This window comes from Xenopus tropicalis, chromosome 3 (genome assembly GCF_000004195.4).
Source record: "Xenopus tropicalis strain Nigerian chromosome 3, UCB_Xtro_10.0, whole genome shotgun sequence".
NCBI classification, from domain to species: Eukaryota; Metazoa; Chordata; class Amphibia; order Anura; family Pipidae; genus Xenopus; species Xenopus tropicalis.
In genome coordinates, this window is record NC_030679.2 from 577648 (window position 1) to 601706 (window position 24059).

Consider the following 24059-nt stretch of genomic DNA (forward strand, 5'->3'; position numbering starts at 1 on the left):
ATTCCAGGGTCCTTCCACCCCGGCACCCCTGCACCCCGGCTCCCCTAATTCCAGGGTCCTTCCACCCCGGCACCCAGGCACCCTGGCACCCATGCACCCAGGCACCCCGGCTCCCCTAATTCCAGGGTCCTCCCACCCGGCACCCAGCACCCCGGCTCCCCTTATTCCAGGGTCCTTCCACCCCGGCACCCCTGCACCCCGGCTCCCCTAATTCCAGGGTCCTTCCACCCCGGCACCCAGGCACCCTGGCACCCATGCACCCAGGCACCCCGGCTCCCCTAATTCCAGGGTCCTTCCACCCCGGCACCCCAGCACCCCGGCTCCCCTAATTCCAGGGTCCTTCCACCCCGGCACCCCAGCACCCCTGCACCCCGGCTCCCCTAATTCCAGGGTCCTTCCACCCCGGCACCCCAGCACCCCTGCACCCCGGCTCCCCTAATTCCAGGGTCCTTCCACCCCGGCACCCCAGCACCCCTGCACCTCGGCACCCCAGCACCCATGGGTCCACTTGGGCACAAAAATAGGGGGGAGATGCTCCATGGTAACGGGTCACCCCCTCTTTGCTTTGCCCTACAGGGAGTGTTATACAAAGGTGATTGGCTGCAGATCAGATTGGGGCGGAGCCACTGTATATGGGGGGGGTCAGTATAGGGGATATTGTTCCTAGTTATTGTTTAGTCTGTGGCCCCTCTGTGGCAGATCAGATTGGGGCGGGGCCACTGTATAGGGAGCTTTAATGGGTCTCATTTATCCTGGGGGAGGGGGGAAGGGAGGAGCCAGTGTTAGTAAATCTAATTTTTAAATTACTTTTTTCGTTGTCAGATTCCGTTCGTGTCCAGGATTTTATCTCAAAATTGTTTCGCCCCAACTTTCCTGCACCTCAGCACCCCAACTCTCCTGCCCCTCAGCACCCCAACTCTCCTGCACCTCAGCACCCCAACTCTCCTGCCCCTCAGCACCCCAACTCTCCTGCACCTCAGCACCCCAACTATTTTACACCTCAGCACCCCAACTCTCCTGCACCTCAGCACCCCAACTCTCCTGCACCTCAGGCACCCCAACTATTTTACACCTCAGCACCCCCAACTCTCCTGCACCTCAGCACCCCAACTATTTTACACCTCAGCACCCCAAACTCTCCTGCACCTCAGCACCCCAACTCTCCTGCACCTCAGCACCCCAACTCTCCTGCACCTCAGCACCCCAACTATTTTACACCTCAGCACCCCAACTCTCCTGCACCTCAGCACCCCAACTCTCCTGCACCTCAGCACCCCAACTCTCCTGCACCTCAGCACCCCAACTCTCCTGCACCTCAGCACCCCAACTCTCCTGCACCTCAGCACCCCTACTATCCTGAACCCCAGCACCCCAACTCTCCTGCACCTCAGCACCCCTACTATCCTGAACCCCAGCACCCCAACTCTCCTGCACCTCAGCACCCCAACTATCTTGCACCTCAGCACCCCTACTATCCTGAACCCCAGCACCCCAACTCTCCTGCACCTCAGCACCCCAACTATCTTGCACCTCAGCACCCCAACTCTCCTGCACCTCAGCACCCCAACTATCTTGCACCTCAGCACCCCAACTCTCCTGCACCTCAGCACCCTAATTATCCTTTGCCACAGCACCCCAACTATCCTGAACCCCAGCACCCCAGTTTTACATTACCTCAGCACCCCAACTATTCTGTGCCACAGAACCCCAATTATCCGGTGCTACAGCAAACCAGCTCCCCCGTGCCCCAGCACCCCAACTATCTTGCACCTCAGCACCCCAATTTGCCACCTGAATACCCTCCTGTGCAAAATATCTACCCCTCCCTTCAGCCCCAGGCCTCCCTATCCCAACAACACCCCCCTGGTCAGCGTATTTACCCCTCCTTACCCCACCAGCATTCAGTGTTACAGCAGGAATATACCCCAGCACAGGATAAATACCCCTCCCAGCAACAATACCCCCCAGCTCAGCCCACCTACCCCTCTGCACCCCAGCCCACCCCCTCACAGCAGCTTTACCCATTGGAACCTTATTCAGCCAGTCCCCCCCAATACCCCCAGTCTCCGGGCCCATCGCCTCCCCCCGGGGGGTATTTACTGAGTATCTGCGGATATGATGAGTTCTTACAAAAGTGAGTATCACTGGGCTGTACCATTATGTTACTGTGGGGGTGGCTGGCACCACTATTGCACCATCACCCCCCTGTGGCCTTGGGTTCCATTCTGCCCGGGGCAGTTTGTGTGTGTGTGTGGGGGGGGGGGGTATCACACACAGTAGATGAGGGCCCAGAAGTCACCCCTGAACCCCTGGTTTGTGCCTGTGGGAAGGGATAGTTGGGGGGGTCTGTAATTTGGGGATCACACACATATAATGTAAATTTTATAACCCTAGCTGCAGTGCTGGGAAGTTCCAGCAGAGGGAGCTGTTGAACCACAAACTGGATATTGGGATAGATTGGGATGTGCTTTATATACCCTTATTGCCCCAATAGCGCCATTGCTGGTACAGTGCTACCCCCTCTGTAGGCGCCATATAAGCAAAGGAGGATGATGGAATCAGTTTGTGCTCATTAAGATCTAATTATATTAATCATTTCAGTGACTTCACCTTCCGCTGCCACTTGAACCTCCAGAGACTGGAGTCAGTCCGACTGCGGCTCCACCTGAATCCGGAGCCCCCCCTGGCACGCACGGTCAGCCCCACTTCTACTCAGGCCTACGGGGGGCGCTGGGAGTTGTAGTTTCTGTATTGTGCAAATGGCTGCTACTATAGTGATAAAATGCAGGAGATTATTGTGGGGGGGGGCACAGTGGGACCCATAGTGGGGCCCCGGGGGGTGCGGTGCCTGGGCCCATAGATGTGCTTGGGTCTTCTGGCATGCTGGGAATTGTAGTTCCTACACAGATAACTAAGGTGGGACTGTGGGATCTTTTCCCTGGGGGGGGGGGGGGGGCACAGTGCATAGTGGGGCCCCGGGGGGTGCTGTGCCTGGGCCCATAGATGTGCTTGGTTCTTGTGGCATGCTGGGAATTGTAGTTCCTACACAGATAACTAAGGTGGGACTGTGGGATCTTTTCCCTGGGGGGGGGGGCACAGTGCATAGTGGGGCCCCGGGGGGTGCTGTGCCTGGGCCCATAGATGTGCTTGGTTCTTGTGGCATGCTGGGAATTGTAGTTCCTACACAGATAACTAAGGTGGGACTGTGGGATCTTTTCCCTGGGGGGCACAGTGCATAGTGGGGCCCCGGGGGGTGCTGTGCCTGGGCCCATAGATGTGCTTGTTCTTGTGGCATGCTGGGAATTGTAGTTCCTACACAGATAACTAAGTGGGACTGTGGGATCTTTTCCCTGGGGGGGGGGGGGCACAGTGCATAGTGGGGCCCCGGGGGGTGCGGTGCCTGGGCCCATAGATGTGCTTGGTTCTTGTGGCATGCTGGGAATTGTAGTTCCTACACAGATAACTAAGGTGGGACTGTGGGATCTTTTCCCTGGGGGGGGGCACAGTGCATAGTGGGGCCCCGGGGGGTGCGGTGCCTGGGCCCATAATGTGCTTGGTTCTTGTGGCATGCTGGGAATTGTAGTTCCCACAGAGATAATTAAGGTGGGACTGTGGGATCTTTCCCTGGGGGGGGGGGGCACAGTGCATAGTGGGGCCCCGGGGGTGCGGTGCCTGGGCCCATAGATGTGCTTGGTTCTTGTGGCATGCTGGGAATTGTAGTTCCTACACAGATAACTACGGTGGGACTGTGGGATCTTTCCCTGGGGGGGGCACAGTGCATAGTGGGGCCCCGGGGGGTGCGGTGCCTGGGCCCATAATGTGCTTGGTTCTTGTGGCATGCTGGGAATTGTAGTTCCTACAGAGATAATTAAGGTGGGACTGTGGGATCTTTCCCTGGGGGGGGGGCACAGTGCATAGTGGGCCCCGGGGGTGCGGTGCCTGGGCCCATAGATGTGCTTGGTTCTTGTGGCATGCTGGGAATTGTAGTTCCTACACAGATAACTAAGGTGGGACTGTGGGATCTTTTCCCTGGGGGGGGGGCACAGTGCATAGTGGGGCCCCTGGGGGTGCGGTGCCTGGGCCCATAGATGTGCTTGGTTCTTCTGGCATGCTGGGAATTGTAGTTCCTACACAGATAACTAAGGTGGGACTGTGGGATCTTTTCCCTGGGGGGGGGGCACAGTGCATAGTGGGGCCCCGAGGGGTGCTGTGCCTGGGCCCATAGATGTGCTTGGTTCTTGTGGCATGCTGGGAATTGTAGTTCCTACACAGATAACTAAGGTGGGACTGTGGATCTTTTCCCTGGGCGGGGGGGGCACAGTGCATAGTGGGGCCCCGGGGGTGCGGTGCTTGGGCCCATAGATGTGCTTGGTTCTTGTGGCATGCTGGGAATTGTAGTTCCTACACAGATAACTAAGGTGGGACTGTGGGATCTTTCCCTGGGGGGGGGGGGCACAGTGCATAGTGGGGCCCCTGGGGGTGCGGTGCCTGGGCCCATAGATGTGCTTGGTTCTTCTGGCATGCTGGGAATTGTAGTTCCTACACAGATAACTAAGGTGGACTGTGGGATCTTTTCCCTGGGGGGGGGGCACAGTGCATAGTGGGGCCCCGAGGGGTGCTGTGCCTGGGCCCATAGATGTGCTTGGTTCTTGTGGCATGCTGGGAATTGTAGTTCCTACACAGATAACTAAGGTGGGACTGTGGGATCTTTTCCCTGGGGGGGGGGGCACAGTGCATAGTGGGGCCCCGGGGGGTGCGGTGCCTGGGCCCATAGATGTGCTTGGTTCTTGTGGCATGCTGGGAATTGTAGTTCCTACACAGATAACTAAGGTGGGACTGTGGGATCTTTTCCCTGGGGGGGGGGGGCACAGTGCATAGTGGGGCCCCGGGGGGTGCTGTGCCTGGGCCCATAGATGTGCTTGGTTCTTGTGGCATGCTGGGAATTGTAGTTCCTACACAGATAACTAAGGTGGGACTGTGGGATCTTTTCCCTGGGGGGGGGGGCACAGTGCATAGTGGGGCCCCTGGGGGTGCGGTGCCTGGGCCCATAGATGCACCATGTGATTCTGTTTCCCGGTTACAGAATGAAGATGATGAAAGTGAGCAGCGAATGGATCTCCTGGATCACGCTCAGTATTGGGCGCAGATGAAGTGAGAGACAATCCCTTTAATTATATAAATGAGCCCCGTGGAGTCGTTAGGTGCCAGTGACATCACCATATTTATCCAGTGACATCACCATATTTAGCCCAGTGACATCACCATATTTAGCCCAGTGACATCACCATATTTACCCAGTGACATCACCATATTTAGCCCAGTGACATCACACATGGTGGGCGTGGCACATGGTGACCAATATGTGCCTACAGTGGTGACCAATTGGCCAGAGATGTGACTGCATTATGGGAAATGGTGATACCCAGGTCTCTTTCTCCCTGTAGGGTGCAAGGAATAAGCTCCTCCTCCCAGCACCTCCGACTCCTTTAACCCCACCCAATAGCAACAAAGCAAAAATACCTTCCTATTTATCCCTAGGAGCCTTCCCTATTGGGGTACAAATTGTCCTGGAATATTTAGTAGGAGGGGCCATATCTACAGCAAATAGGGGGGTGAGTTATACAGGAAGCTGAGCCCCCACTAACTGCCCCTTCTGCTTCTACTCACAGGAACAGACTTACCCTCGCCCTGTCCCACTATGGGGATCAAACCCAGGCTTTCCTGAGCCACAAGGTAAAGAACCAATCACTATCACTCATGTATTATACGGGATAATGTACCCCCTACTGTAACTGATAAGGATATTAGCAGTCACTGAGGGGTTCTGTGCCCCCCATATAAAGGCACAAGGCTGCAGGCTGAGTTATACAGGGAACTCTGAGTATCACTCATGTATTATAAGGGATACTGTACCCCCTACTGTAACTGATAAGGATATTAGCAGTCACTGAGGGGTTCTGTGCCCCCCATATAAAGGCACAAGGCTGCAGGCTGAGTTATACAGGGAACTCTGAGTATCACTCATGTATTATAAGGGATAATGTACCCCCTACTGTAAATGATAAGGATATTAGCAGTCACTGAGGGGTTCTGTGCCCCCCATATAAAGGCACAAGGCTGCAGGCTGAGTTATACAGGGAGCTCTGAGTATCACTCATGTATTATAAGGGATAATGTACCCCCTACTGTAAATGATAAGGATATTAGCAGTCACTGAGGGGTTCTGTGCCCCCCATATAAAGGCACAAGGCTGCAGGCTGAGTTATACAGGGAACTCTGAGTATCACTCATGTATTATAAGGGATAATGTACCCCCTACTGTAAATGATAAGGATATTAGCAGTCACTGAGGGGTTCTGTGCCCCCCATATAAAGGCATAAGGCTGCAGGCTGAGTTATACAGGGAACTCTGAGTATCACTCATGTATTATAAGGGATAATGTACCCCCTACTGTAAATGATAAGGATATTAGCAGTCACTGAGGGGTTCTGTGCCCCCCATATAAAGGCACAAGGCTGCAGGCTGAGTTATACAGGGAACTCTGAGTATCACTCATGTATTATAAGGGATAATGTACCCCCTACTGTAAATGATAAGGATATTAGCAGTCACTGAGGGGTTCTGTGCCCATATAAAGGCACAAGGCTGCATGCTGAGTTATACAGGGAACTCTGAGTATCACTCATGTATTATAAGGGATAATGTACCCCCTACTGTAAATGATAAGGATATTAGCAGTCACTGAGGGGTTCTGTGCCCATGACTCCCTGAGTGCAGGGCTATTTGGGTGCAGAATGAACCCCCATATGATAAGAGGGACCCTACAAGGAAGTTATTGTGGGGTGCACTTAGTTCCTTTTGGGGACCCCCATGACCCCACTAATCCCACTCAGTAGATCTATTTGGACGGAGCCGGTTCCGGAGGCTACAGACTGGGCCTGACCTGAAGGGAACCCTAATTCTGCTGGAATTCTAATTTGCACGGTGTAATTATTGCTCTGGGACGTCGGGGTGCAGTTCAGCCGCTTCCCCGGCACAAATCTCTCTCAGACACAAATGACACTTCCCGCCGCGTTTCATTACGTTCAGGGCAATTTGGCTTCTGTGGCAAATGATGTGTCAGAATCTCATCCTGCCGGTGCCGAGGGCCCGACCCACAATCCCCCGGGGTTACGGCTCCATTATCTGCTTTTTATTGGTTCCCAGGTACCGGTGACCCACGTCTTGCAATCGGTGAAGGAAATTTGTTATTTACTCCGAGGAGTCGAAACCAAGGAGCTCAATGTGGCCCTGACCGCTTTGCGCCACACACAGGTACCGCCCAAAGGGGAGGAGCCAAATCCTGCCAATCCCTTTCCCTAAATGTAATTGGCTATTGGAAAACATTAATTTGATTTCTGAAAAATGTCTCCAGTATCTCCATCTTGCCCTACTGTCTCCATCTTGTCCTACTGTCCCCATCTTGCCCTACTGTCTCCATCTTGTCCTACTGTCCCCATCTTGCCCTACTGTCCCCATCTTGCCCTACTGTCTCCATCTTGCCCTACTGTCCCCATCTTGTCCTACTGTCCCCATCTTGTCCTACTGTCTCCATCTTGCCCTACTGTCTCCATCTTGTCCTACTGTCCCCATCTTGCCCTACTGTCTCCATCTTGCCCTACTGTCCCCATCTTGTCCTACTGTCTCCATCTTGTCCTACTGTCCCCATCTTGCCCTACTGTCTCCATCTTGCCCTACTGTCTCCATCTTGTCCTACTGTCTCCATCTTGCCCTACTGTCCCCATCTTGCCCTACTGTCCCCATCTTGCCCTACTGTCCCCATCTTGCCCTACTGTCTCCATCTTGCCCTACTGTCTCCATCTTGCCCTACTGTCTCCATCTTGTCCTACTGTCTCCATCTTGCCCTACTGTCCCCATCTTGCCCTACCGTCTCCATCTTGTCCTACTGTCTCCATCTTGTCCTACTGTCTCCATCTTGCCCTACTGTCTCCATCTTGCCCTACTGTCTCCATCTTGCCCTACTGTCTCCATCTTGTCCTACTGTCTCCATCTTGCCCCACTGTCCCCATCTTGCCCCACTGTCCCCATCTTGCCCTACTGTCTCCATCTTGCCCTACTGTCCCCATCTTGCCCTACTGTCCCCATCTTGCCCTACTGTCTCCATCTTGCCCTACTGTCTCCATCTTGCCCTACTGTCCCCATCTTGCCCTACTGTCCCCATCTTGTCCTACTGTCCCCATCTTGCCCTACTGTCTCCATCTTGCCCTACTGTCTCCATCTTGTCCTACTGTCCCCATCTTGTCCTACTGTCTCCATCTTGTCCTACTGTCTCCATCTTGCCCTACTGTCTCCATCTTGCCCTACTGTCTCCATCTTGCCCTACTGTCTCCATCTTGCCCTACTGTCTCCATCTTGCCCTACTGTCTCCATCTTGCCCTACTGTCCCCATCTTGTCCTACTGTCTCCATCTTGCCCTACTGTCTCCATCTTGCCCTACTGTCCCCATCTTGCCCTACTGTCCCCATCTTGTCCTACTGTCCCCATCTTGCCCTACTGTCTCCATCTTGCCCTACTGTCTCCATCTTGTCCTACTGTCCCCATCTTGTCCTACTGTCTCCATCTTGTCCTACTGTCTCCATCTTGCCCTACTGTCTCCATCTTGCCCTACTGTCTCCATCTTGCCCTACTGTCCCCATCTTGCCCTACTGTCCCCATCTTGTCCTACTGTCCCCATCTTGTCCTACTGTCCCCATCTTGCCCTACTGTCCCCATCTTGCCCTACTGTCCCCATCTTGTCCTACTGTCCCCATCTTGCCCTACTGTCTCCATCTTGTCCTACTGTCTCCATCTTGCCCTACTGTCTCCATCTTGCCCTACTGTCCCCATCTTGCCCTACTGTCTCCATCTTGCCCTACTGTCCCCATCTTGCCCTACTGTCTCCATCTTGTCCTACTGTCTCCATCTTGCCCTACTGTCCCCATCTTGCCCTACTGTCTCCATCTTGCCCTACTGTCTCCATCTTGCCCTACTGTCTCCATCTTGCCCTACTGTCCCCATCTTGTCCTACTGTCCCCATCTTGCCCTACTGTCTCCATCTTGCCCTACTGTCTCCATCTTGCCCTACTGTCTCCATCTTGCCCTACTGTCTCCATCTTGCCCTACTGTCCCCATCTTGCCCTACTGTCCCCATCTTGTCCTACTGTCCCCATCTTGTCCTACTGTCTCCATCTTGCCCTACTGTCCCCATCTTGCCCTACTGTCCCCATCTTGCCCTACTGTCCCCATCTTGCCCTACTGTCCCCATCTTGCCCTACTGTCCCCATCTTGCCCTACTGTCCCCATCTTGCCCTACTGTCCCCATCTTGCCCTACTGTCCCCATCTTGCCCTACTGTCCCCATCTTGCCCTACTGTCCCCATCTTGCCCTACTGTCCCCATCTTGCCCTACTGTCTCCATCTTGCCCTACTGTCTCCATCTTGCCCTACTGTCCCCATCTTGCCCTACTGTCTCCATCTTGCCCTACTGTCTCCATCTTGCCCTACTGTCTCCATCTTGCCCTACTGTCTCCATCTTGCCCTACTGTCTCCATCTTGCCCTACTGTCTCCATCTTGCCCTACTGTCTCCATCTTGCCCTACTGTCCCCATCTTGCCCTACTGTATCCATCTTGCCCTACTGTCTCCATCTTGCCCTACTGTCTCCATCTTGCCCTACAGTCTCCATCTTGCCCTACTGTCTCCATCTTGCCCCTACTGTCCCCATCTTGCCCTACAGTCTCCATCTTGCCCTACTGTCTCCATCTTGCCCTACTGTCCCCATCTTGCCCTACTGTCCCCATCTTGCCCTACTGTCCCCATCTTGCCCTACTGTCTCCATCTTGCCCTACTGTCTCCATCTTGCCCTACTGTCCCCATCTTGCCCTACTGTCTCCATCTTGCCCTACTGTCTCCATCTTGCCCTACTGTCTCCATCTTGCCCTACTGTCTCCATCTTGCCCTACTGTATCCATCTTGCCCTACTGTCTCCATCTTGCCCTACTGTCTCCATCTTGCCCTACTGTATCCATCTTGCCCTACTGTCTCCATCTTGCCCTACTGTCTCCATCTTGCCCTACTGTCTCCATCTTGCCCTACTGTCCCCATCTTGCCCTACTGTATCCATCTTGCCCTACTGTCTCCATCTTGCCCTACTGCCCCCATCTTTATTAATAAGTTCCACTCTTATTGTTAATGAATTTTCTGTTTTTCAGTATCTCGGGGCAAATCCAGGAGGCGCCCCCCAAGGTAACATTGATTTCCCCTCAGACTGAGACTTTGCTGTGTATCAGCCATGACTCCGCCCAGGAAAGCCTTGCACCCCCAGGCAGGAGCACCCCCATTTGCCACATGTTTAAGGCGACCCATAGAAAAGTAATACACCTTAAAGGAGAACTAAACCCTATGAACTGATGGGGTAGAACTGAACTTACTGCAGCAGCCTGAGGAGTCAGAATCTGTAGGTACCGGCCCAGGCTTCTGTGAGGGGTGTCAGCGGCACTGCACGTGCTCAGTAGCTCTGGGCAGAGAGAGCTTAGGGATCATCAGAATGATTTCCCCCAATTATACTGAATAAGGACACAGGGAAGGAAAGAATAATTAGTTAATTGCCTTTATAGGCTCATTAGTGGGGCAGATACTGTGTAACCAGAAGGGGTTAATCTCGCCCAGTAACTCGGGGTACCCCAGTGGGGCAAAACCCAGAGGTTCCGGCGCTGCTGCCGGACACAAAGTTATTTGATATAAAGAGAAAATTTCCCCGAGTTCCCAGAATCCCACGGCTCCTGTGGGAAATTGTGGGAATTAACCCTTTGCTGCCTTTCAGTTTCCCTGCAGAGCGCGGTGCTGGGGGTATCGGGGGCCCTCGCCCGTCTCATCAACATCTACAGCAGCAGCTTTAATGCGGATTTTCTGGTGGAATTACCCAGAAGCCCCCACTGCAGCACTGAGAGCCCTGAGTCCCATCTCTCCCTCCATCTGTATTCGGCTCACAACCTGCCCGACAACTGGGTGAATAGGTGAGAAATTGGCGCCGCGCTGAGAATATTAAATCTGCCCCCCCCCCCCCATCCTCTGGCGCCCTTCATATTGCCCTCCCCCTACCCATATGTATAAATACAAATATACAGAGAGGGAATGTTCTGGGCACACAATAAGCTGTACCCCCATACTGTACTGTCTAAGGGAAACACTATGGCACCCCCTACCCATATGTATAAATACAAATATACAGAGAGGGAATGTTCTGGGCACACAATAAGCTGTACCCCCATACTGTACTGTCTAAGGGAAACACTATGGCACCCCTACCCATATGTATAAATACAAATATACAGAGAAGGAATGTTCTGGGCACACAATAAGCTGTACCCCCATACTGTACTGTCTAAGGGAAACACTATGGCACCCCCTACCCATATGTATAAATACAAATATACAGAGAGGGAATGTTCTGGGCACACAATAAGCTGTACCCCCATACTGTACTGTCTAAGGGAAACACTATGGCACCCCCTACCCATATGTATAAATACAAATATACAGAGAAGGAATGTTCTGGGCACACAATAAGCTGTACCCCCCATACTGTACTGTCTAAGAGAACACTATGGCACCCCCTACCCATATGTATAAATACAAATATACAGAGAAGGAATGTTCTGGGCACACAATTAAGCTGTACCCCCATACTGTACTGTCTAAGGGAAACACTATGGCACCCCCTACCCATATGTATAAATACAAATATACAGAGAGGGAATGTTCTGGGCACACAATAAGCTGTACCCCCATACTGTACTGTCTAAGGGAAACACTATGGCACCCCCTACCCATATGTATAAATACAAATATACAGAGAGGGAATGTTCTGGGCACACAATAAGCTGTACCCCCATACTGTACTGTCTAAGGGAAACACTATGGCACCCCCTACCCATATGTATAAATACAAATATACAGAGAAGGAATGTTCTGGGCACACAATAAGCTGTACCCCCATACTGTACTGTCTAAGGGAAACACTATGGCACCCCCTACCCATATGTATAAATACAAATATACAGAGAGGGAATGTTCTGGGGCACACAATAAGCTGTACCCCCATACTGTACTGGTCTAAGGGAAACACTATGGCACCCCCTACCCATATGTATAAATACAAATATACAGAGAGGGAATGTTCTGGGCACACAATAAGCTGTACCCCATACTGTACTGTCTAAGGGAAACACTATGGCACCCCCTACCCATATGTATAAATACAAATATACAGAGAGGGAATGTTCTGGGCACACAATAAGCTGTACCCCCATACTGTACTGTCTAAGGGAAAACACTATGGCACCCCCTACCCATACGTATAAATACAAATATACAGAGAGGGAATGTTCTGGGCACACAATAAGCTTTACCCCCATACTGTACTGTCTAAGGGAAACACTATGGCACCCCCTACCCATATGTATAAATACAAATATACAGAGAGGGAATGTTCTGGGCACACAATAAGCTGTACCCCCATACTGTACTGTTTAAGGGAAACACTATGGCACCCCCTACCCATATGTATAAATACAAATATACAGAGAGGGAATGTTCTGGGCACACAATAAGCTGTACCCCCATACTGTACTGTCTAAGGGAAACACTATGGCACCCCCTACCCATATGTATAAATACAAATATACAGAGAGGGAATGTTCTGGGCACACCAATAAGCTGTACCCCCATACTGTACTGTCTAAGGGAAACACTATGGCACCCCCTACCCATACGTATAAATACAAATATACAGAGAGGGAATGTTCTGGGCACACAATAAGCTGTACCCCCATACTGTACTGTCTAAGGGAAACACTATGGCACCCCCTACCCATATGTATAAATACAAATATACAGAGAGGGAATGTTCTGGGCACACAATAAGCTGTACCCCCATACTGTACTGTCTAAGGGAAACACTATGGCAGCTCCTACCCATATGTATAAGAGATTTAATGATCAATATAAATGTTTAATTGCAGAATCGGCTCCTTTTCCCTGAGTTGCTCGGTTATTTACGCCGGAAGGAGACTTTGCGCCGAGATGGGGTCCCGGGGGGCTCCGGCAACACAGTCGCTTTTCTCGCTGGTGACGTGGGACGAGGTGTAAGATGACAGTTATTTATTATTTAATGTATTTCTGTTACACGGGGAAGTTAATGGATAATATTGATCAGGTTATTGTTACTATGGGGCCTTTGACCCACCGATGCCCCATAGCAACCAACAGGCTGGGGGTATAATAATCAGAATAATGGATCTGCCGGTATCTCTCCCTTTTGTGCCAGAATCACATTTCCCATTCCCGTCTGGGTTCTGCCCTATGAGTCCATGTTGGTTCTGAGACTCAGTGGGATCAACAATGGATCCAATACAACAGCCAATCTGGCCTGGTCCTGCCTCCCCCTCTACTCTCACGGGTAAGTCCTCTCCCCCCCCCCCCCGATATGGGCCCATCCATTAAAGGGGCGGCGCTGTTTTACTCAAATAACAAGCAAAACTAAAACTTCCAGGGGGAGGGGCAGGGAGTCTGTGACTCAAGCAGTGGGTGGGACTAGAACACTCTGATGGAGGCTTCAGGGGGAGGGGCAGGGAGTCTGTGACTCAATCAGTGGGTGGGATTAGAACACTCTGATGGAGGCTTCAGGGGGAGGGGCAGGGAGTCTGTGACTCAAGCAGTGGGTGGGATTAGAACACACTGATGGAAGCTTCAGGGAGTCTGTGACTCAAGTAGTGGGTGGGATTAGAACACTCTAATGGAAGCTTCAGGGAGTCTGTGACTCAAGCAGTGGGCGGGATTAGAACACTCTGATGGAAGCTTCAGGGAGTCTGTGACTCAAGCAGTGGGCGGGATTAGAACACTCTAATGGAAGCTTCAGGGAGTCTGTGACTCAAGCAGTGGGTGGGATTAGAACACTCTGATGGAGGCTTCAGGGGGAGGGGCAGGGAGTCTGTGACTCAAGCAGTGGGTGGGATTAGAACACTCTAATGGAAGCTTCAGGGAGTCTGTGACTCAAGCAGTGGGCGGGATTAGAACACTCTGATGGAAGCTTCAGGGAGTCTGTGACTCAAGCAGTGGGCGGGATTAGAACACTCTAATGGAAGCTTCAGGGAGTCTGTGACTCAAGCAGTGGGCGGGATTAGAACACTCTAATGGAAGCTTCAGGGAGTCTGTGACTCAAGCAGTGGGCGGGATTAGAACACTCTAATGGAAGCTTCATGGAGTCTGTGACGAGGGATTCATTCTCTAATCATGGGCCCATGTGACCCTGCCTCATTGCATTCTGGGAAATGTTGGTGCCGTATCTGTAATGAAGCAGATTAACCAGTATGATTGGCAGTAATTACAAACAAGACAATGAATTAATTACAGTACTTGCCCCCCCCCCCCCCCACTGCTGTTTTTAACAGGAGGTTGGTCGGGGGGCCGATGCTGCTGAACATGATTTCTCACGCTGAGCCCCCCCCAGTTATTACCCCGGGGGCATTTGATAAGGCGTTACCGACGCTTGTAACCGTGCAGGTGAGTGACTGGGAGTAAGTGCCCCTCCCATTGGGCTTTATTAGTGACTAAATGTCGGTAATACCTGGGGGGGGAGAGTTCTGCTGTAGCCCAAATGGGCCCCTGAGCGCAATAAATCCCCCAAATCCAGGAAATGCTCCGCCTCATTGGGGTATTTATAAAGGGGGGTTTTACTGTGAGAAACACCCTATTATTTGGGGGGGAGAAAGGAGGCCCAACCCCCCCATGCACTCTAATGGCCCAAACCCCCCCCATGCACGCCCCCATGCGCTCTAATGGGCCCAAGCCCCCCATGCGCTCTAATGGGCCCAAGCCCCCCATGCGCTCTAATGGCCCAACCCCCCCATGCACGCCCCCATGCGCTCTAATGGGCCCAACCCCCCCATGCGCTCTAATGGGCCCAAGCCCCCAATGCACTCTAATGGCCCAACCCCCCCATGCACGCCCCCATGCGCTCTAATGGGCCCAACCCCCCCATGCACTCTAATGGGCCCAAGCCCCCCATGCACTCTAATGGGCCCAAGCCCCCCATGCACTCTAATGGGCCCAAGCCCCCCATGCACTCTAATGGGCCCAAGCCCCCCATGAGCTCTAATGGGCCCAAGCCCCCCATGCACTCTAATGGGTCCAAGCCCCCCATGCACTCTAATGGGCCCAAGCCCCCCATGCGCTCTAATGGGCCCACGCCCCCCATGCGCTCTAATGGGCCCACGCCCCCCATGCGCTCTAATGGGCCCAAGCCCCCTAAGCACTCTAATAGGCCCAAGCCCTCCATGCGCTCTAATAGGCCCAAGCTGCCCATGCGCTCTAATGGGCCCAAGCCCCCCATGAGCTCTAATGGGCCCAAGCCCCCCATGCACTCTAATGGGTCCAAGCCCCCCATGCACTCTAATGGGCCCAAGCCCCCCATGCGCTCTAATGGCCCACGCCCCCTATGCGCTCTAATGGGCCCACGCCCCCCATGCGCTCTAATGGGCCCAAGCCCTCTAAGCACTCTAATAGGCCCAAGCCCTCCATGCGCTCTAATAGGCCCAAGCTGCCCATGCGCTCTAATGGGCCAAAGCCCCCCATGCTCTCTAATGGGCCCAAGCCCCCCATGCGCTCTAATGGGCCAAAGCCCCCCATGCGCTCTAATGGGCCAAAGCCCCCCTGACACACACACTGACACTCACACACTTCTACTCACACTGACACTCACACTGACACTCACACAGAGACTCACACTGACACTCACACAGACACTCACACAGACACACACACTGACACTCACACTGACACTCACACTGACACTCACACTGACACTCACACTGACACTCACACTGACACTCACACAGACACTCACACTGACACTCGCATAACCCACTAACATGTTTCCAGGTTGAATTACCAGAAAGGAACCAGACGTTCAGCCCCCCGGCGCCTGAGCAAGTTCCCCCCAATGTTCCATTAGAAGATCCTTCGGGTTCCCTGGAAATATTGGTGCATCGGAATTCCGTGCTCCTGTGAGTGTGCAGCGAGTGTGCGAGAGTGTGCAACGAGTGTGCGAGAGTGTGCAGCGAGTGTGCGAGAGTGTGCAGCGAGTGTGCGAGAGTGGCCTCATGTATCATTCAATAGTGAGTCCAGTAGAGTCCAACCCAATTTGCTTTACCCTTTCCCTTCCCGCAGTCTCTCAGAAGCCGACAAGCAATATCTATGGAACTATCGCTCCTGCTGTAAGAAGCCCAGGAACATTCTGCCCCTGGTGTTGGGAAGTGCCCCTGGCTGGGATCCCCCCTCTATATCAGCCATGTACCGAGTTCTGGGGGACTGGACCTTCTCTCACCCCACGGAGGGTCTGGCTCTATTAAATTCAAGGTGAAAAATTTATACCCAATCTCAGTTATTGGCATCTTGGGCCAAAGTGTTACCATTTTACCCTTTGTCACTATTTTACCATACAGCCTTCATCTGGGGCATAACTTTCCTACTGTAATCATCTTGCCCCACTGTCTCCATCTTGCCCTACTGTCCCCATCTTGTTCTACTGTCTCCATCTTGCCCTACTGTCTCCATCTTGTTCTACTGTCTCCATCTTGTCCTACTGTCCCCATCTTGTCCTACTGTCCCCATCTTGTCCTACTGTCTCCATCTTGCCCTACTGCCCCCATCTTGCCCCACTGTCCCCATCTTGCCCTACTGTCCCCATCTTGCCCTACTGTCCCCATCTTGTCCTACTGTCCCCATCTTGCCTACTGTCCCCATCTTGCCCTACTGTCTCCATCTTGTTCTACTGTCTCCATCTTGTCCTACTGTCCCCATCTTGTTCTACTGTCCCCATCTTGTCCTACTGTCTCCATCTTGTCCTACTGTCTCCATCTTGCCCTACTGTCCCCATCTTGCCCTACTGTCCCCATCTTGCCTACTGTCCCCATCTTGCCCTACTGTCTCCATCTTGTTCTACTGTCTCCATCTTGTTCTACTGTCTCCATCTTGTCCTACTGTCCCCATCTTGTTCTACTGTCCCCATCTTGTCCTACTGTCTCCATCTTGTCCTACTGTCTCCATCTTGCCCTACTGTCCCCATCTTGCCCTACTGTCTCCATCTTGTCCTACTGTCCCCATCTTGTCCTACTGTCTCCATCTTACCCCTATATCTTGCCCCCATTTATAAACTCATATTTATAGAGGCTTTTACACAGATTGTGACTGTCTCTGTACATTTCCCCGTAGCTTCTCTGACCAAAGAATCCGTGAAACCGCTTGTCGAGAAATCGGGAAACTGCCCAATGATGAGCTGTTGGACTTTCTGCCCCAACTCGTCCAAGTGAGTCACTGGCAGAATGATTTCCCCACTGGGCACCCCCGCAACTCACATGGACTCTTCTTAGGGCTCCCCTGTCTACTAAATGGTTTCTTCCATTTTGTCTGAACCATAATATCTGCTACTAATGGTTTATTCCCATTCCAGGCTGTGAAGTTTGAATGGACCCTGGACAGCCCTCTGGTCAAACTCTTACTCCATCGCTCAATGCAGAGCATCCAGGTTGCACACAGACTCTTCTGGTAAGGCGACAGCATTTAGATTGCAAGCTCTCTGGGCTGGATTTTATGTCTCAAAACTGGTATCAGTCCTACTGTTGTGGGAATAGAAATATTATACTGGGCTGTTTTTAGTGTTATATTCCTATGTGAAACCTTTTTTGTGGGGCATTTGTGTCAAGTGGAGCTGCAATTACCCTGATTAGCCTTCAGTTGTTTCACCATCTTGTCCTACTGTCTCCATCTTGCCCTACTGTCTCCATCTTGTCCTACTGTCTCCATCTTGCCCTACTGTCTCCATCTTGTCCTACTGTCTCCATCATGTCCTACTGTCCCCATCTTGCCCTACTGTCTCCATCTTGTCCTACTGTCTCCATCTTGCCCTACTGTCTCCATCTTGTCCTACTGTCTCCATCTTGCCCTACTGTCTCCATCTTGTCCTACTGTCCCCATCTTGCCCTATTGTCCCCATCTTGCCCTACTGTCTCCATTTTGCCCTACTGTCTCCATCTTGCCCTACTGTCTCCATCTTGCCCTACTGTCTCCATCTTGTCCTACTGTCTCCATCATGTCCTACTGTCCCCATCTTGCCCTACTGTCTCCATCTTGTCCTACTGTCTCCATCTTGCCCTACTGTCTCCATCTTGTCCTACTGTCTCCATCTTGCCCTACTGTCTCCATCTTGTCCTACTGTCCCCATCTTGCCCTATTGTCCCCATCTTGCCCTACTGTCTCCATTTTGCCCTACTGTCTCCATCTTGCCCTACTGTCCCCATCTTGCCCTACTGTCTCCATCTTGCCCTACTGTCTCCATCTTGTCCTACTGTCCCCATCTTGCCCTACTGTCCCCATCTTGCCCTACTGTCCCCATTTTGCCCTACTGTCTCCATCTTGCCCTACTGTCCCCATCTTGCTCTACTGTCCCCATCTTGTCCTACTGTCTCCATCTTGCCCTACTGTCCCCATCTTGTCCTACTGTCTCCATCTTGCCCTACTGTCCCCCTCTTGTCCTACTGTCTCCATCTTGTCCTACTGTCTCCATCTTGTCCTACTGTCTCCATCTTGTCCTACTGTCCCCATCTTGCTCTTCTGTCCCCATCTTGTCCTACTGTCTCCATCTTGCCCTACTGTCCCCATCTTGCCCTACTGTCTCCATCTTGCCCTACTGTCCCCCTCTTGTCCTACTGTCTCCATCTTGTCCTACTGTCTCCATCTTGTCCTACTGTCTCCATCTTGTCCTACTGTCTCCATCTTGTCCTACTGTCTCCATCTTGCCCTTCTCCATCTTGCCCTACTGTCTCCATCTTGCCCTACTGTCTCCATCTTGCCCTACTGTCTCCATCTTGTCCTACTGTCTCCATCATGTCCTTACTGTCCCCATCTTGCCCTACTGTCTCCATCTTGTCCTACTGTCTCCATCTTGCCCCTACTGTCTCCATATTGTCCTACTGTCTCCATCTTGCCCTACTGTCTCCATCTTTTCCTACTGTCCCCATCTTGCCCTACTGTCCCCATCTTGCCCTACTGTCCCCATCTTGCCCTACTGTCTCCATCTTGTCCTACTGTCCCCATCTTGCCCTACTGTCCCCATCTTGCCCTACTGTCCCCATCTTGCCCTACTGTCTCCATCTTGCCCTACTGTCTCCATCTTGCCCTACTGTCCCCATCTTGCCCTACTGTCCCCATCTTGCCCTACTGCTCCCCATTCCTTGCCCTACTGTCTCCATCTTGCCCTACTGTCTCCATCTTGCCCTACTGTCTCCTTGCCCTACTGTCTCCATCTTGCCCTACTGTCTCCATCTTGCCCTACTGTCCCCATCTGCCCTACTGTCTCCATCTTGCCCTACTGTCCCCATCTTGTCCTACTGTCTCCATCTTGCCCTACTGTCCCCCTCTTGTCCTACTGTCTCCATCTTGTCCTACTGTCTCCATCTTGTCCTACTGTCTCCATCTTGTCCTACTGTCCCCATCTTGCTCTTCTGTCCCCATCTTGTCCTACTGTCTCCATCTTGCCCTACTGTCCCCATCTTGCCCTACTGTCTCCATCTTGCCCTACTGTCCCCCTCTTGTCCTACTGTCTCCATCTTGTCCTACTGTCTCCATCTTGTCCTACTGTCTCCATCTTGTCCTACTGTCTCCATCTTGCCCTACTGTCTCCATCTTGCCCTACTGTCTCCATCTTGCCCTACTGTCTCCATCTTGCCCTACTGTCTCCATCTTGTCCTACTGTCTCCATCATGTCCTACTGTCCCCATCTTGCCCTACTGTCTCCATCTTGTCCTACTGTCTCCATCTTGCCCTACTGTCTCCATATTGTCCTACTGTCTCCATCTTGCCCTACTGTCTCCATCTTTTCCTACTGTCCCCATCTTGCCCTACTGTCCCCATCTTGCCCTACTGTCTCCATCTTGTCCTACTGTCCCCATCTTGCCCTACTGTCCCCATCTTGCCCTACTGTCCCCATCTTGCCCTACTGTCCCCATCTTGCCCTACTGTCTCCATCTTGCCCTACTGACCCCATCTTGCCCTACTGCCCCCATCTTGCCCTACTGTCCCCATCTTGCCCTACTGTCTCCATCTTGCCCTACTGTCTCCATCTTGCCCTACTGTCTCCATCTTGCCCTACTGTCTCCATCTTCCCCTACTGTCCCCATCTTGCCCTACTGTCCCCATCTTGCCCTACTGTCCCCATCTTCCCCTACTGTCCCCATCTTGCCCTACTGTCTCTATCTTGCCCTACTGTCTCCATCTTGTCCTACTGTCTCCATCTTGTCCTACTGTCTCCATCTTGCCCTACTGTCCCCATCTTGCCCTACTGTCTCCATCTTGTCCTACTGTCCCCATCTTGCCCTACTGTCCCCATCTTGCCCTACTGTCCCCATCTTGCCCTACTGTCTCCATCTTATCCTACTGTCTCCATCTTGCCCTACTGTCTCCATCTTGTCCTACTGTCTCCATCTTGCCCTACTGTCTCCATCTTGCCCTACTGTCTCCATCTTGTCCTACTGTCTCCATCTTGCCCTACTGTCTCCATCTTGCCCTACTGTCTCCATCTTGTCCTACTGTCCCCATCTTGCCCTACTGTCCCCATCTTGCCCTACTGTCTCCATCTTGCCCTACTGTCCCCATCTTGCCCTACTGTCCCCATCTTGCCCTACTGTCTCCATCTTGCCCTACTGTCTCCATCTTGCCCTACTGTCCCCATCTTGCCCTACTGTCCCCATCTTGCCCTACTGTCTCCATCTTGCCCTACTGTCTCCATCTTGTCCTACTGTCCCTATCTTGCCCTACTGTCCCTATCTTGCCCTACTGTCCCCATCTTGCCCTACTGTCCCCATTTTGCCCTACTGTCTCCATCTTGCCCTACTGCCCCCATCTTGCCCTACTGTCTCCATCTTGCCCTACTGTCTCCATCTTGCCCTACTGTCTCCATCTTGCCCTACTGTCCCTATCTTGCCCTACTGTCCCTATCTTGCCCTACTGTCCCCATCTTGCCCTACTGTCCCCATTTTGCCCTACTGTCTCCATCTTGCCCTACTGTCTCCATCTTGCCCTACTGTCTCCATCTTGCCCTACTGTCCCTATCTTGCCCTACTGTCCCTATCTTGCCCTACTGTCCCCATCTTGCCCTACTGTCCCCATTTTGCCCTACTGTCTCCATCTTGCCCTACTGTCCCCATTTTGCCCTACTGTCTCCATCTTGCCCTACTGTCTCCATCTTGCCCTACTGTCCCTATCTTGCCCTACTGTCCCTATCTTGCCCTACTGTCCCCATCTTGCCCTACTGTCCCCATTTTGCCCTACTGTCTCCATCTTGTCCTACTGTCCCTATCTTGCCCTACTGTCCCTATCTTGCCCTACTGTCCCCATCTTGCCCTACTGTCCCCATTTTGCCCTACTGTCTCCATCTTGCCCTACTGTCCCCATTTTGCCCTACTGTCCCTATCTTGCCCTACTGTCCCCATCTTGCCCTACTGTCCCCATTTTGCCCTACTGTCTCCATCTTGCCCTACTGTCCCCATTTTGCCCTACTGTCCCCATCTTGCCCTACTGTCTCCATCTTGCCCTACTGTCCCCATCTTGCCCTACTGTCTCCATCTTGCCCTACTGTCTCCATCTTGTCCTACTGTCTCCATCTTGCCCTACTGTCCCCATCTTACCCTGGAGGCTGGAGGGATGGGAGACTGGGGGCTGTAGGTCTGTGAGGCTGGGGGGCTGTAGGTTTGGGAGGCTGGGGGGCTGTAGGTCTGTGAGGCTGGGGGGCTTTAGGTTTGGGAGGCTGGGGGGCTGTAGGTCTGTGAGGCTGTAGGTTTGGGAGGCTGGGGGGCTGTAGGTCTGTGAGGCTGGGGGGCTGTAGGTTTGGGGGGCTGTAGGTCTGTGAGGTTGGGGGGCTGTAGGTCTGTGAGGCTGGGGGGCTGTAGATTTGGGGGGCTTGGGGGCTGTAGGTCTGTGAGGTTGGGGGCTGTAGGTCTGTGAGGCTGGGGGGCTGTAGGTTTGGGAGGCTGGGGGGCTGTAGGTCTGTGAGGCTGGGGGGCTTTAGGTTTGGGAGGCTGGGGGGCTGTAGGTCTGTGAGGCTGTAGGTTTGGGAGGCTGGGGGGCTGTAGGTCTGTGAGGCTGGGGGGCTGTAGGTTTGGGGGGCTGTAGGTCTGTGAGGTTGGGGGGCTGTAGGTCTGTGAGGCTGGGGGGCTGTAGATTTGGGGGGCTTGGGGGCTGTAGGTCTGTGAGGTTGGGGGGCTGTAGGTCTGTGAGGCTGGGGGCTGTAGGTTTGGGAGGCTGGGGGGCTGTAGGTCTGTGAGGCTGGGGGGCTTTAGGTTTGGGAGGCTGGGGGGCTGTAGGTCTGTGAGGCTGTAGGTTTGGGAGGCTGGGGGGCTGTAGGTCTGTGAGGCTGGGGGGCTGTAGGTTTGGGGGGCTGGGGGGCTGCAGGTTTGGGGGCTGGGGGGCATTTCTTGGCTTTGCTGCTAATAAGGTCGGACACTTTCGGCCTCGTTAGTGACTTTCTCTCCCGTGTGACATGGGAATGACTATTAACCCTTTAGGCTTCTCACAGTGGCTCAGACGGAGCCTCATTACGGCGCTTTGTACAGGAAGGTTCTGGCCGCGCTGCAGTTCGGCGCCGGGAAAGCTCTGAATGGCGAATTCCACAAACAGAAACGGCTGATCGGCCTCCTGGGGGGCATCGCTGGGAGAGTGAAGAAATCCCCCGACGCCAAGCGCCAGGTCTGTGCCCTGTGCCCACTCTGTGCCCACTCTGTGCCAAGGGCTTTCCCTGCCCGACTCACTGGCCAAGGGGGCTCTGTATTGTGCCAAGGGCTTTCCCTGCCCGACTCACTGGCCTAGGGGGCTCTGTATTGGGCCAAGGGCTTTCCCTGCCCGACTCACTGGCCAAGGGGGCTCTGTATTGGGCCAAGGGCTTTCCCTGCCCGACTCACTGGCCAAGGGGGCTCTGTATTGGGCCAAGGGCTTTCCCTGCCCGACTCACTGGCCAAGGGGGCTCTGTATTGGGCCAAGGGCTTTCCCTGCCCGACTCACTGGCCAAGGGGGCTCTTTATTGGGCCAAGGGCTTTCCCTGCCCGACTCACTGGCCAAGGGGGCTCTGTATTGGGCCAAGGGCTTTCCCTGCCCGACTCACTGGCCAAGGGGGCTCTGTATTGGGCCAAGGGCTTTCCCTGCCCGACTCACTGGCCAACGGGGCTCTGTATTGGGCCAAGGGCTTTCCCTTCCCGACTCACTGGCCAAGGGGGCTCTGTATTGGGCCAAGGGCTTTCCCTGCCCGACTCACTGGCCAAAGGGGCTCTGTATTGGGCCAAGGGCTTTCCCTGCCCGACTCACTGGCCAAGGGCTTTCCCTGCCCGACTCACTGGCCAAGGGGGCTCTGTATTGGGCCAAGGGCTTTCCCTGCCCGACTCACTGGCCAAGGTGGCTCTGTATTGGGCCAAGGGCTTTCCCTGCCCGACTCACTGGCCAAGGGGGCTCTGTATTGGGCCAAGGGCTTTCCCTGCCCGACTCACTGGCCAAGGGGGCTCTGTATTGGGCCAAGGGCTGGAGATTGGGGCTCATTCATGGGATAAACGCTGCGGGTTGGGTTTAAAGGCCAAGTTAAACATGGCTGCACAGAAATCCCTGCAGTCTGCATCACACCCAGTAATTAGCCATGTAATTAGCAGCAGGGATGGGGCAGTATATATATATATTATAGGCAGTTGTACTTGCCCTTTAAACCGACACAATCAGAGGGTTTGCGGCGTCTCGTTATCATAAACGAGCGACTTCGCTGCGGGAAGAACAAACGAGCCGGGAGCTTGTTACTAAGTAACCACTTTATGTCACTTCAGATCTTCATTAAATACATGGAGGCGGTTATTATAGCGGCCCTGGGGGGCGGGGCAGTAAGGGGGTGGGTAAGGGGGGCAGTAAGGGGGTGAGTAAGGGGGGCAGTAAGGG

General features: G+C 53.4%; 1 protein-coding gene across 3 annotated transcripts in view; it reads left to right on the forward strand.

The window, feature by feature from the left end:
• pik3c2g (phosphatidylinositol-4-phosphate 3-kinase catalytic subunit type 2 gamma) overlaps window positions 1-24059 on the forward strand; it is a 53932-nt gene that overhangs the window by 8303 nt on the left and 21570 nt on the right. For 2 of the 3 annotated variants that reach the window (XM_031898403.1, XM_031898404.1), the window contains exons 5-19: window positions 823-2134; window positions 2602-2695; window positions 5084-5151; window positions 5670-5733; window positions 7208-7315; window positions 10250-10283; window positions 10861-11053; window positions 13061-13183; window positions 13366-13497; window positions 14489-14600; window positions 15978-16102; window positions 16266-16454; window positions 17310-17403; window positions 17548-17642; window positions 22655-22835. In XM_031898403.1, the coding sequence (XP_031754263.1) occupies window positions 823-2134; window positions 2602-2695; window positions 5084-5151; window positions 5670-5733; window positions 7208-7315; window positions 10250-10283; window positions 10861-11053; window positions 13061-13183; window positions 13366-13497; window positions 14489-14600; window positions 15978-16102; window positions 16266-16454; window positions 17310-17403; window positions 17548-17642; window positions 22655-22835 (2924 nt within the window). The remainder of the gene's footprint in view (window positions 1-822; window positions 2135-2601; window positions 2696-5083; window positions 5152-5669; window positions 5734-7207; window positions 7316-10249; window positions 10284-10860; window positions 11054-13060; window positions 13184-13365; window positions 13498-14488; window positions 14601-15977; window positions 16103-16265; window positions 16455-17309; window positions 17404-17547; window positions 17643-22654; window positions 22836-24059) is intronic. The other variant, XM_031898405.1, reaches the window with a different exon arrangement.